We start from the raw sequence: 11594 nt of genomic DNA, 5'->3' as shown, positions 1-11594 counted from the left end.
ATGTTTCGGACCTTGATGAAGTGTTTGCATTGCATAGTTCTATCATAATAAGAATAAAACTACAGTATTTTACTGGTCCATTACAAAATTACGACGTAGGAACAAGGAATTCCTTTTCCAAGTCTTGATTTTACGGCCCAAATAAACTCTCTTATAGTATCAAAATACCCTACATTTAGGCCTATCCAGGTTCATGCATCATTTGATGTGCCAATTCTGTAAACATTAATAGGCCTACAAGTCTAGTAGGCCTGTTAAATTAATAGGCCTACAAGACTTGTAGGTCTGTTAATGTGTTATAAAATGGTTATGCATGTAGGCCTATATATGAGAGCACATTTCTATTCTAAAGAAATAACATTACCAATACCGTATTAATGTGCCCTCATATACATGCATAACCATTTTATTTCCTCTACAAATTGTAAAATTACTTTGCCTACAACACTACTCTCCTTCATTTATCCAATGTCAATGAAAGTAGGCCACTGCATTCTATGCAGGCAGTCCTTCACTCCACTTCAGAAGGGCCTTTCTGATACTCGGCGCAGGTCTATTGTGCAACCTGTTTATTTATTTATCACAGGCAACTGTCCGCAAACGAGCTAGCGATGCCGCAGTGAAACAAGATCGATACTTGATTTTACACACATGGATGATGTTGTAATGCAGGACTTAAAATGATTTTCTCGTAACGTTTAAGCATAGGCCACGGGGCCTTTGTTTGATAGGTAAGTATCAATATCTTGGCTTGAAATTGCATGTCAGCATGGCTAACAATAGCTAGCAAGTACAGCTAATGGTTATTAGCAAGGACGACTTTGACACACGATACCTCCCTGATTGTAAACAGACAGACTCACACACCGTTTTGAATGCTTATATCCAGCGAAGTTTGTCTGAATGTGTATAACGGTGTAATAAATATAGCCTACAACATCGTTTATGATACGCCCCAGCAGCGACTGTGTAGGTAGCCAAGTGGCATACTTCCGAGGCGTGTTGTGACCTGCCATGAAAATACAGTGACATTTCCAGCGCTCGGTTAACCTACAGGTTGATGAACTTGTTTTTCCTGACAGCCATTCCATTCATCGGCTGCAGTTCAATCTTCGATCAGTTGCACCTGCCATTGCAATCCTCAAAATGCCTAATAAACCACTGAAAACAACCCACTACATTGAGCTTGGTAGGGGGAGCTACCAGTATTGGCCCGTTCTCATTCCGAGGGGCATTCGCCTGTACTCATACGAACAAGTGCCGATGTTTCTGAAAGAGAACCCATTTATCACGGATGGGTACAGAGCACACCTGCCGTCGAAGCTCTGTTTGCGGAGGTAAGATGAGTAGCTTACTATATTGATGCGCGCTCTCTCAGATTTTTCTGAATGCATGCTCAAATTGGCCTAGCACCTACCTGATTAATATGTTTTCCCTGTCTCATTGAAATAGTATCTTCATCCTCTCCAACGAAACTGTGAATATCTGGAGTCACCTGCTCGGCTTCGTCTTGTTCTTCTTGCTGGGGGTGAATGACTTGTCAACGGTGCTACCCGCAGCAGGAGCTTCAAGGGAAGACTATGTCATTTACTCAATTGGGCTCTTCTGCTTTCAGGTAAGCTGATTACTACTTCTAAGAGCAGGGGTACCAACACCCCAGGTCTGGCATAAGCTGCTTTTTGAAAATCCTTACCATGGGTTATTGCGATACCAGTGTAGCCTACCTTTTAGTGATAACATGGCTCTCTGTTCCTTATTCCTTTCATGCCAGTGTTTAGTTGTGAACACTTGTACAACCTTTGTAAAGCACTATACTTACCAACATCTACCTGCAACACATTAACATTACATGACTAGAATGTACACCGTGCGTGCTTACTTCCTGACTGCACAGGCAGGAAATCATTTGTCCAAATCAGGACTATCAGGGGCATGAATCTGAAATGGACGGAATGTGTTATCGACACATTGCCATGCCAGTCAGAGATGTAATAATGGCACCACAATGCTGTCACCTTTTAGCCTGATTATCATGGACTTTCAAATCTCTTTGAGACTTGGTCTGACCAAGAGCATAACAATTACCATTTCCCAAATGGCCTCCCTTGGTTTGCCAATGATTGTTTGCTTCCCAACAAAGTGGGAGGAGTTCCCGTATTTGTGGGAACTCAGAAAGTACTTGCATTGCTCTTGACCTGACTGGTAGAAACACTGAAGCTGTTGCGTCATTAGGAGGGCACGGCCTGGCTAGTCACCTTTCTCTTCTCTTCTCTTCTCAGGTGTGCATGCTGTGCTCCGTGGGCTACCACCTGTTCTGCTGTCACCGCTCTGAGAAGACGAGTCGCCGCTGGCTGGCGCTGGACTATGCAGGCATTTCCATTGGCATCCTGGGATGCTACGTGCCAGGAGTGTTTTACGCCTTCTACTGCAACAGTGTAAGCTGCCAAGAACACTTGACAGAAGGTGGCCATAGCTGCCAACTGCACATGATTAAAAAGTGACACCGGTTCAATGGCATGGGTGCGTTTTGTGTGTTGGGTTCAGACAAGTGCTTTATAAGACAAGTGCTTTATTGTCATACTCATAAACTCATTATTGTGCTCTAAAAGTCCCAAATGAGGGCAAACACTAATGAAAGTCATTTTTGTTCATTTCCACCAGGAAAATGTTATGCAGATAATTAGGGCTGCCAAACTGATACATACATATCACACAGCTAGGTGTCCCTTACTAGCAGATGTAAACATTTTGTGAGCATCTCTGTGTCCTGTTGTGTCCCTCAGCTGTGGCGTCATGTGTACCTGATGACTGTGATGGGCATGGTCCTTGCAGATTTAATGTTTTACATTATATAGATATAAGTAATGAAGTTGTCATATGTCCTTAAAGGAGAATTCCGGCCAATTGCGCAGCCCACATGAACATTTCTCGCGGTTTTGCCTTTGGCCAAGTTCCTTTGGCCAGAATCAGATAAGACATATTTGCAAAATGCCCAGAATCCTCCTCTAAAGTTCTGTGTCCTGTTGGTGTCCCCTCAGCTGTGGCGTCAGGTGTACCTGGTGATTGTGTTGGCCCTGATCCTGGCGGTGTTCGCTGCCCAGGTGCACCCTCGCTACATGAGTCCGGACTGGAAGCTGCTGCGCTCCGCCCTCTTCTGCTCCGTGGCCGCCTTCGGGGTGCTGCCGGCCTGCCACTGGGTCTGGCTCAGTGACGGCTTCAGCAACGAGATAGTACAGGTAAAAACTAGCATCTATAATTTAACCGGTCTAGCATCTATAATTTAACCCGCTAATACCTTTTACACGTTAGATTAGCTACAGTACATCAGTACAGTATGGTGCTTACTGCTTGCCTGTCACTGGGTCTGGCTCAATGATGGCTTCAGCACCCACTGAGATCGTACATACATTGATCGATGATATTGCTCTAGTACATATATGTGAATGGAGATGTAGTACTGTGATACATTACCAGAGAGCCTGCTACTTTGGGTACACCGGAGGCCCGGGTTTAAAGCACATCACTGAGGGGAACAATGATATTTAATTTTTAATTATTTTTTTCTCTTCCCAGGCATTCTTTCCCCGGGTGATGATTATGTATGTGATTGCTGCTTCTGCATTCATGTTCTACATCACCAAAATTCCAGAGCGTTATTTCCCAGGTGGGTGTCTGTCAAATCTTTTTTCTTTATAGTGTTATCTTGTATTGCTTTTAAATTATCATATAGCCTGCATTTGGATGACTGATGCTTGGAGTAGAGATGGCGTTTTTGAAAATAAATCTTGCTTTCTGGATTTAAAAAAAAAAAAAAAAATACTGTGCAAGACATTATCTTAAACATGTGTAATACATGTTTACCATAATTACACAGACTTCTATCAGTAGTACCAAATAATGGTAATTACAAGTACATTGAAAATAATCAACATGTATAGAGATAAATATGGAAAAATAATATATAGTCTAGGCAGAATTTCTGAAAATGTGCTTATTTAAGGTCCTGAAGGCAAATCATGTTAATTTTTGGTATGCAACTGATTTAGGGGTATTCAAGGGTGCTGAATCCAAATCTGCTGTATACCGGGCGCAAAAATGTACGTAAATGCCTCAAACGGGCAAAATCCAATATGGCCACCGACACCAGGTTAAAATCTCGCAATCCCTTTTCTTTTTGACTAAACAAGGTATGAATATGAAAATAAGACTTATTTTTAAGTTTTCATATATGGGGAACCCCATTCTGTCATCAGATTTAAGGTCAGATTTGAAGAAAATGCTTATATAATTGGCTGGCAGCTTTTTTAAAACAGGGAGCCTCATATTGTCAACGATTTTTAGCATTATGATCAAACTTTCAAGATCCACAGAAAATAATGTCTGATGTCTTTGTGAACATCAATACTACCAAAAACTGCACTGACCTGTCTACTTTCACCTGAAAAAAAGAAGTTTCTTTAGCTATTGGCAGTAGAACATGGGATGACACCACCAAAAAAGCACTGTTTTTTGACCCAAAAATGGTACACTTCTCTGTGTCCTTATTTTTGCTTCCAGGATAAAGTGTTCATGTTTGGTTTACAGCATTTCCATGGGTTTTGAAAGATGCTTAACTCAAATCTGCTGTATACCAGGCTCAAAAAATCCCATAGTACCTCAAAATGAAGGAATCCAATATGGCCGCCGTCACCAGAGATATACCAGAGAATCGTCCCCTTAGGAGACCACATTTTGAGCACACGCTTTTGCATTGAGTGGGCGTGTTTCGATTCCTCTTATTATATATCCAACCTCTTTGGATATACGGTACATGTCTTTGATTAAACAAGGTCAACTCTTAAATATATTATGGGTTACCTATATACTACAGGTTTTCATACATGGGGAATTCATTGCTGTGCTCAGGTTTAAGATTTGGATGAAAAGACATGATTTAGACATGCATACATGTTTAAGACTGTTAATAAATTGATCATTTATATTGGAATATTTCCCCTACTTCAATTTAATTCGGCGTTAATTAAATGTACTGGTCTTAGATAACATACATTGTTTTCGAATAGGCCCCCGGTAGAGTCCATTACAATACGAACACTGTCACTGGAAAGACAACACTTACTACCCACATACACTACATTCACTCCCTCATCCCCACCCTGTCGCCACTGTTAATGTAAATAACAATCAAGCATAACATGGCAATGTTCGGACGGACCACACATTGAGAAAGTACATACACACAAATGTGGCAGAGAAGAGAATCTTATTGGAACACCAACGTACACATACATACGTATACAGGCACTTTAATATACACTCGGGCAGATTTCAATTCAATAATTAAGGCATTATACCATGATGAAATGTTTCCATCTCAAACCACCTCCCATGCTCCCATCTTTTCAACCATAAAAGTAAGTGCACACACGAGTCTGCCTAAATAATTCTTTTTATACAACTTTACAATGGAAATCACTGTTTGCCAATTTTATTGATGTGCTCATTCAATCTATGAATAGGAGGAGGATCGAGTGGCGAGCTGATGTGTAGAATAGAATAGATTGGAATAGAATAGAATAGAATAGAATAGAATGGTGTTTGTCACTATGCACATGTTCAATGAGATTGAAAGCAACACACTTCAGAGCACACATTTAATTCACAAAACAGTTTAGGTGAGCAGAATATACAATTAGTAGTGCCCAAAAAACAAAGTAAGGAGTGCATACGGTGTGTGTGTGTGCGTGTGCGTGTGCGTGTGCGTGTGTGTGTGTGTGTGTGTGTGTGTGTGTGTGTGTGTGTGTGTGTGTGTGTGTGTGAATATATCATACTCATGTATTGGTACTCATGTCATACTCATGGGTATCCAAAAGTTATTGCATCGATTGTCTTGCTCAATGTAGATATTACAGTAGCGGTGGCCCACTCTGCGACAAACACAACCATTTTACATGGCTCGTGTTCATTCTGTATTACGGTACTTCAAACCTCAGTTCAATATGTTGTGCTGTATCAATTAGTCTATTGCAGAACACCAGATGGATGGAAAGAGATCAGTGGATTGAGGGATACCAATGAATGGTCATTCTGTGCATGTGTGTGTGAAATGTGGTTATGGCCCTTTGTTGAGTTGTTTGGTCCTTGCTTTGACACACCTTTACCCAGAGGACAGCAAGGCAAAGAGCTGAGGACCCGGTTGGAGGCTGTCCTAGATAATGTTTTAGCTCTGTTGATGCAGCAGGAGGATTAGAGAGGGGCTAAGTTTGTTCCTCCTGTAGGTGTGCCTCCTGAAGGCCGCAATTATCTCTTTGGTTTTCTTTGCATTCAAAGATACAGAAATTATTCTCTGTATACCAGACTGCCACCTTTTGCTGACCACAGCAACTTACATATGGAGCTACGCCATAGGCAGGTCCAAAAAAGTGGATTTATTTAAAGAAATCCTTGCACTTATGACACATTTTGTGTCACATTTGTCTGAGCTGCACTTTAACTATTCACAGATTCGAAAAGTGACTCATTGGAGCAACCATTGTTGCTGAAAGAACTGCTTTTTCACTTATTTAACTTCTCACCACCATACATTTTGACTATGTCACATCTCTGAAAAATCAGTGATCCTGAATGGTTCTACGGCATTGTGGTTTGGGATCAGGGCGAATCCGAAGGATTAGAGGTTATCTACTGTATGTGATGGAGTGACCAAAGTGCCTGAAGTGTGATGGCTGCCTTGTGGCCATGGGAGACACACCCATGAGTGAGTTGTAATCCCATGTGAGGGACACAAGTGATAGGTGAGGCTTAGATGATTGAGCACATGGATGGGAGAAGCACAGTTGTGTGATGGACACCATGGTGGTTAAGTGCAAGTAAGGGGAAGGCAGCGTGATATTGACCATCACTAGGGTTATGGGTGTGCTCTGACTGTCCCACTTATGATACAAGCCCTTTGGAGTAGAATACAGAACCCTGGTTAACTTATTCTCAATCACCTCTCCTCCTCTCCAGGGATTTTGAAGGAGTTGTTTGCTTAAATGCGGCAGCTATGTATGCCCAAGACACATTTCTCTTAGGACGAATAAAACGAATCTTGAACCGTGAATTTGCAGCAACTGAATGACTCCATGTACTCCATGCCTCTTCTTGCAGATCCAGAGGGGGATGAGGCACTCCTTGGGGCAAGCACAAGTTGTGACGTCTTTTCATGCGTTGTGAATGGCACAGGAGTAGTGGGACTAATTCCCCATTCAATTTCATCCATCCCGTTTCAGTGACTGACAGGAGGACAGGGTGGAGTAGTATGTGATCCTGCCTCAGTACATTGGCTTGATAATGTGGGGGCACAATATGTCATTGTGTGGCTTCTGATGTAGATAGCAAAGACTCTATGACTAGGACTCAACACTGCAAAACAACTCCATTGCTTTCGCTACATCTGCAGCAAAAGTATGTAGTGCATGGTGTTATGTAATGGCTAAACATGTGGTGGCCAAATCACTGATGAGGAGGAGCTTGATAATCATTGGGAATAGCCTAACTATCAAGAAAGTAAATATTTCTTTTGTTCCACCGTTCACCTTTCTACCGTTCAAGGATTCGATCTAAGCAAGGCAATAAAATCAGCAGACAATAAGTTCCCAAAACAAGATATTCATATTAGATGAAGGTACATTCAGGCATACAGGCTTATCTGTATATAGTTTTGCCATATTGGAAGAGGTGGGCTGAGGTGGACACATTTCATTGTGCATAAGCAATTGAAATAGACAAAACATTTCAATAGAAATTAGCCTGTCAGTTAATTGGCATGAAAAACAATGGTTGTAAACATGAATTCAGACTACACTGAACTGCCTGACTACACTGACTACATTTGATTATAATTTTACATTTGATTACATACATTATTTCCCCATGTGTGAAAAGAAAACATATAGCTACATAATGATTTTAAGAGTTCGCCTTATTTAATCAAAGTTATGTATATCTCTGGTGACGGCGGCCATATTGGATTCCTTCATTTTGAGGCATTATAGGAATTTTTTGAGCATGGTATACGACAGATTTGAATTGAGCATATTTCAAAATTCATATTTTAAAAAGGCACTTTGTCCTGAAAGAAAAAATATGGAAACAGAAGTGTACTATTTTTGGGTCAGAAATCAGTGCTTTTTTGGAGGCGTCATCCCATGTTGTAATGCCAGTAACTAAAGAATAGAAATAGGTAGACACAAACTTCTTTTTTTCAGGTGAAAGTACACAGTTCAGTGCAGTTTTTGGTAGTATTGGTGTTCACAAAGACATCAGACATTATTTTCTGTGGATCTTGAAAGTTTGATCATAATGCTAAAAATCGTTGACAATATGAGGCTCCCTGTTTTTAAAAATCTGCCAGCCAATTATATAAGCATTTTCTTCAAATCTGACCTTAAATCTGATGACAGAATGGGGTTCCCCATATATGAAAACATAAAAATAAGTCTTATTTTCACATTCATACCTTTTTTAGTCAAAAAGAAAAGGGATTGCAAGATTTTAACCTGGTGTCGGCGGCCATATTGGATTTTGCCCGTTTGAGGCATTTCCGTACATTTTTGCGCCCGGTATACAACAGATTTGGATTCAGCACCCTTGAATACCCATAAATCAGTTGTATACCAAAAATTAACACAATTTGCCTTCAGGGTTCATCTTTTGGGAAAACTGACCCTGACTAATTGAGATGATCCATATCCATTTGGAACTCTTGTATTGTGTTCTGACCATGTTGTCATGCAGGTCATGTGAACTACCTGGGTGCCAGTCACCAGCTGTGGCACGTGCTGGTGGTGTTCATGTTCTACTGGTGGCACCAGACCGCTGTCTACATCATGAACTACCGTAAAAGAACACCGTGCCCACAGTTCACCGCCAGTGGTTGAAGAAGCTCTTACCTTAGAGACAAGAAGGCTCCCGCACACAGGCCACATTTGCAGCATGTAATAGCAACGTTTCGGGTTCCCTTCCAAAACACCTGGCCAAAGGAGGTGTGCAGGAATTCTACACAAAAAAATTGTTCGCTCAGACCAGAGAGACCCCTACGTAGCCAATCCCAATTTAACCCCTGGGTGGGGGTATTCTGAATACATGGTTTACTGCCTGACAAGTAGAATTAAATCGAGCATTAGCTCAGCAAAGTCAAAAATATACGAATGCATGAGCTATACGGCTTTGTTTACGAACACACCAAAGCAATAAGACTGAGCGCCCTATGTCAGGACCTTCACCATCAGGACTTGGCTGGCACACAACCAGCCAGGGCTCAAACTACACGACTTGACATCGGGTGGAGTATTCCAAGAGCTCCAACTCAGTAGGAAACCAGGTTAAAGTAACCTTGAGGTAGTGATAAATCATCTAATAGAAGAGCCTGAAGAATTCATTTTCTTACCTAGATGACTCGTGCAGGCTCTCTATTAGCAGGTTTCCACTGTCTGCAGGTTAACTTAAGCCAGCTTTGTCACTTATCCATGTTCTTGGAATACTGCGTGCCCAGGTTGTGCTGTACACATGTATAGAAACGCAACCGACAATCTTTTCTCCAATCTTGTTGCAAACGTGCATACACTGTTCAACAATCCATTACGTCAATATCGTAACATGTTTTCATATCTACAATTTCTGATCAGCCAATCAGGTGAAATTGGGATGTCATCCAAGACAAAGGAAAATTTGTCTGATAATCGCTTGTGGTGCTCCTGGGGAGAGTAACGCCCTACCGTTTGTCGTAAAACGTGGGCGGGTTCAGCCAAGAATGGGGCTGATAGTCGTGTAGTTTGGGCCCAGCTTTAAACATGCACTCTGGAATACCCCCAGCTCCCCAGTCCATCCTCCCCTGGACACAGGATCCTGTCTGTACATATACTGTACGTACCTCCCCCATGTGTCAACGAGAGCCAATGGAGCCTGTGCAAGGACCGACTGTCTGTCTGTCACCAACAGTGTTCTTATCGTTTGCTAAAGACCTGTTTGTATCTTGCAACAAAAAAAGCGCACAATGATTTCCTTCTGTATCAAATGTGGTGAGAGAGTGGAAAGTAGAGGATGTTGATGTACACATCCCTGCATAGGCAGGATCACCGGAGGCGTGGGAGCCAAATACCACTGTGGATGCTGAGCACCAGCGCCCAAATGCTGCTCGAAAATGGAGCATAAAGAACAAAAGGGAAACCCCATGACACACACTCTGAGCAAAGACAACAATTACACACAGACTCTGAGCAAAGACAGCAATTACACACACACTCTGAGCAAAGACAACAATTACATACACACTCTGAGCAAAGACAACAATTACATACACACTCTGAGCAAAGACAACAAATGCACACACACTCTGAGCAAAGACAACAAATGCACACACACTGAGCAAAGTCAAACACAGACACACACCACACACACACACGTATCCTTAGTCTCTCTGTCACTCTTTCTCTCTCTCACACACACTCATGTACACAAGTTAATCTAGAATATATCTCCTCTATGCTGACTAGAACAAAAAAGACTACAAGCCGAGTGCACAGTACTCTGAAAAGCACTGGTTAAAGCCAAGCCAGTAGGCGTAAGAGACACATATGAACACATATGGACTTTAAAATACAGGTTTCCTTTTCCTCTTCCTCTATGTATGCATGCATGTATTGCCTGAACGGCCTCTGGTTTGCTGTGAAAATGAAATGCTACCGACTGCCAACCTTGTGTTGTGCACTGCATCTCCTCATTATGCACTTACTAACTATGCTGCCTTGTCTAAAGAAATATTTTATTTTCTTTCATTGCTTCTTTATTTTTTTAGAGGTCTCCTCTATTTTGTTTTTAGACTCCGAGAGTGCTACTCGGAGCCTTTCTTTCTGTTCTGTAATGCAAGTCACAGTGCTGTTTTGTTCCATTTTTGTGCTTGTTTTGTTCAAAAAAGAAAAGCATGTACTGTACACACACTTCATTGCCATATGTATCAAAGGGTCAGTAGAGCCACTGGAGCAATGTTACGATGTCAGTCATATCGTATATGGGACTAAAGGGACAAAGGGACAGTATTGGGGAAATGTCCCAGGTCAGTGATATGCTAAAATGACCTGTGATTCCTCCGTTTGCTGAAGGTGTATCAAGGGACAAGGGCTCAGTTACCTCTTCTGTTGCACTGGTGTGACAGTGTTACTTCACTGTAGTTCTTTTTTCTTCTCTGCACCAATATCTGTTTCTCTTCTGAAAGCCGCCACGTTTTTACTTGACAACAATCATTGTGGCCGGTCTCTTCTCTTTGCCATTTTTCTCTTTTTTTGTTGATTTGGGTATTAGTGAAATGCATTTGGAATGGCCAGTCTATCTATGAATGTTGACAATAAATGACACTTTCTTTCCACCGAGTCGCTTTTGTTACACATACAGACACACACGCGCATGCACGCACACACACACACACACTTACACACACGTACATGCACACACCACTGATTGAGCATACAGTACATGTGTCTTTCTTCTGATTATTCAGGAAATCCTGCTTTCCATGACCTAAAAACGCATCCCTTATAAATTATGCAAATTAAGTA

At 41.7% G+C, this 11594-nt stretch overlaps 1 protein-coding gene across 1 annotated transcript; it reads left to right on the top strand.

Annotated features, from left to right (window-relative positions):
- Nucleotides 1-477: 477 nt before the first annotated feature.
- On the top strand, nucleotides 478-11404 carry paqr3b (progestin and adipoQ receptor family member IIIb). The gene is made up of 7 exons (XM_063210479.1): nucleotides 478-731; nucleotides 1083-1337; nucleotides 1453-1615; nucleotides 2280-2435; nucleotides 3039-3236; nucleotides 3574-3664; nucleotides 8779-11404. The coding sequence occupies exons 2-7, from the start codon at nucleotides 1147-1149 to the stop codon at nucleotides 8919-8921; spliced, it is 942 nt and encodes a 313-aa protein (XP_063066549.1). The 5' UTR covers nucleotides 478-731; nucleotides 1083-1146; the 3' UTR covers nucleotides 8922-11404.
- Nucleotides 11405-11594: the final 190 nt, after the last annotated feature.

The sequence above is a fragment of the Engraulis encrasicolus genome, chromosome 11 (assembly GCF_034702125.1).
Source record: "Engraulis encrasicolus isolate BLACKSEA-1 chromosome 11, IST_EnEncr_1.0, whole genome shotgun sequence".
NCBI classification, from domain to species: Eukaryota; Metazoa; Chordata; class Actinopteri; order Clupeiformes; family Engraulidae; genus Engraulis; species Engraulis encrasicolus.
This window is presented reverse-complemented; position numbering and strand designations above follow the sequence as displayed.

Bases quoted from the DNA above. Each gene is read 5' to 3' on its own strand.
- paqr3b (XM_063210479.1), top strand. From the start codon at position 1,147: ATGCCTAATAAACCACTGAAAACAACCCACTACATTGAGCTTGGTAGG. The intron at 1,616-2,279 runs GTAAGCTGATTA...TTCTCTTCTCAG, and splicing joins TTGGGCTCTTCTGCTTTCAG to GTGTGCATGCTGTGCTCCGT. The intron at 3,665-8,778 runs GTGGGTGTCTGT...GTTGTCATGCAG, and splicing joins TCCAGAGCGTTATTTCCCAG to GTCATGTGAACTACCTGGGT.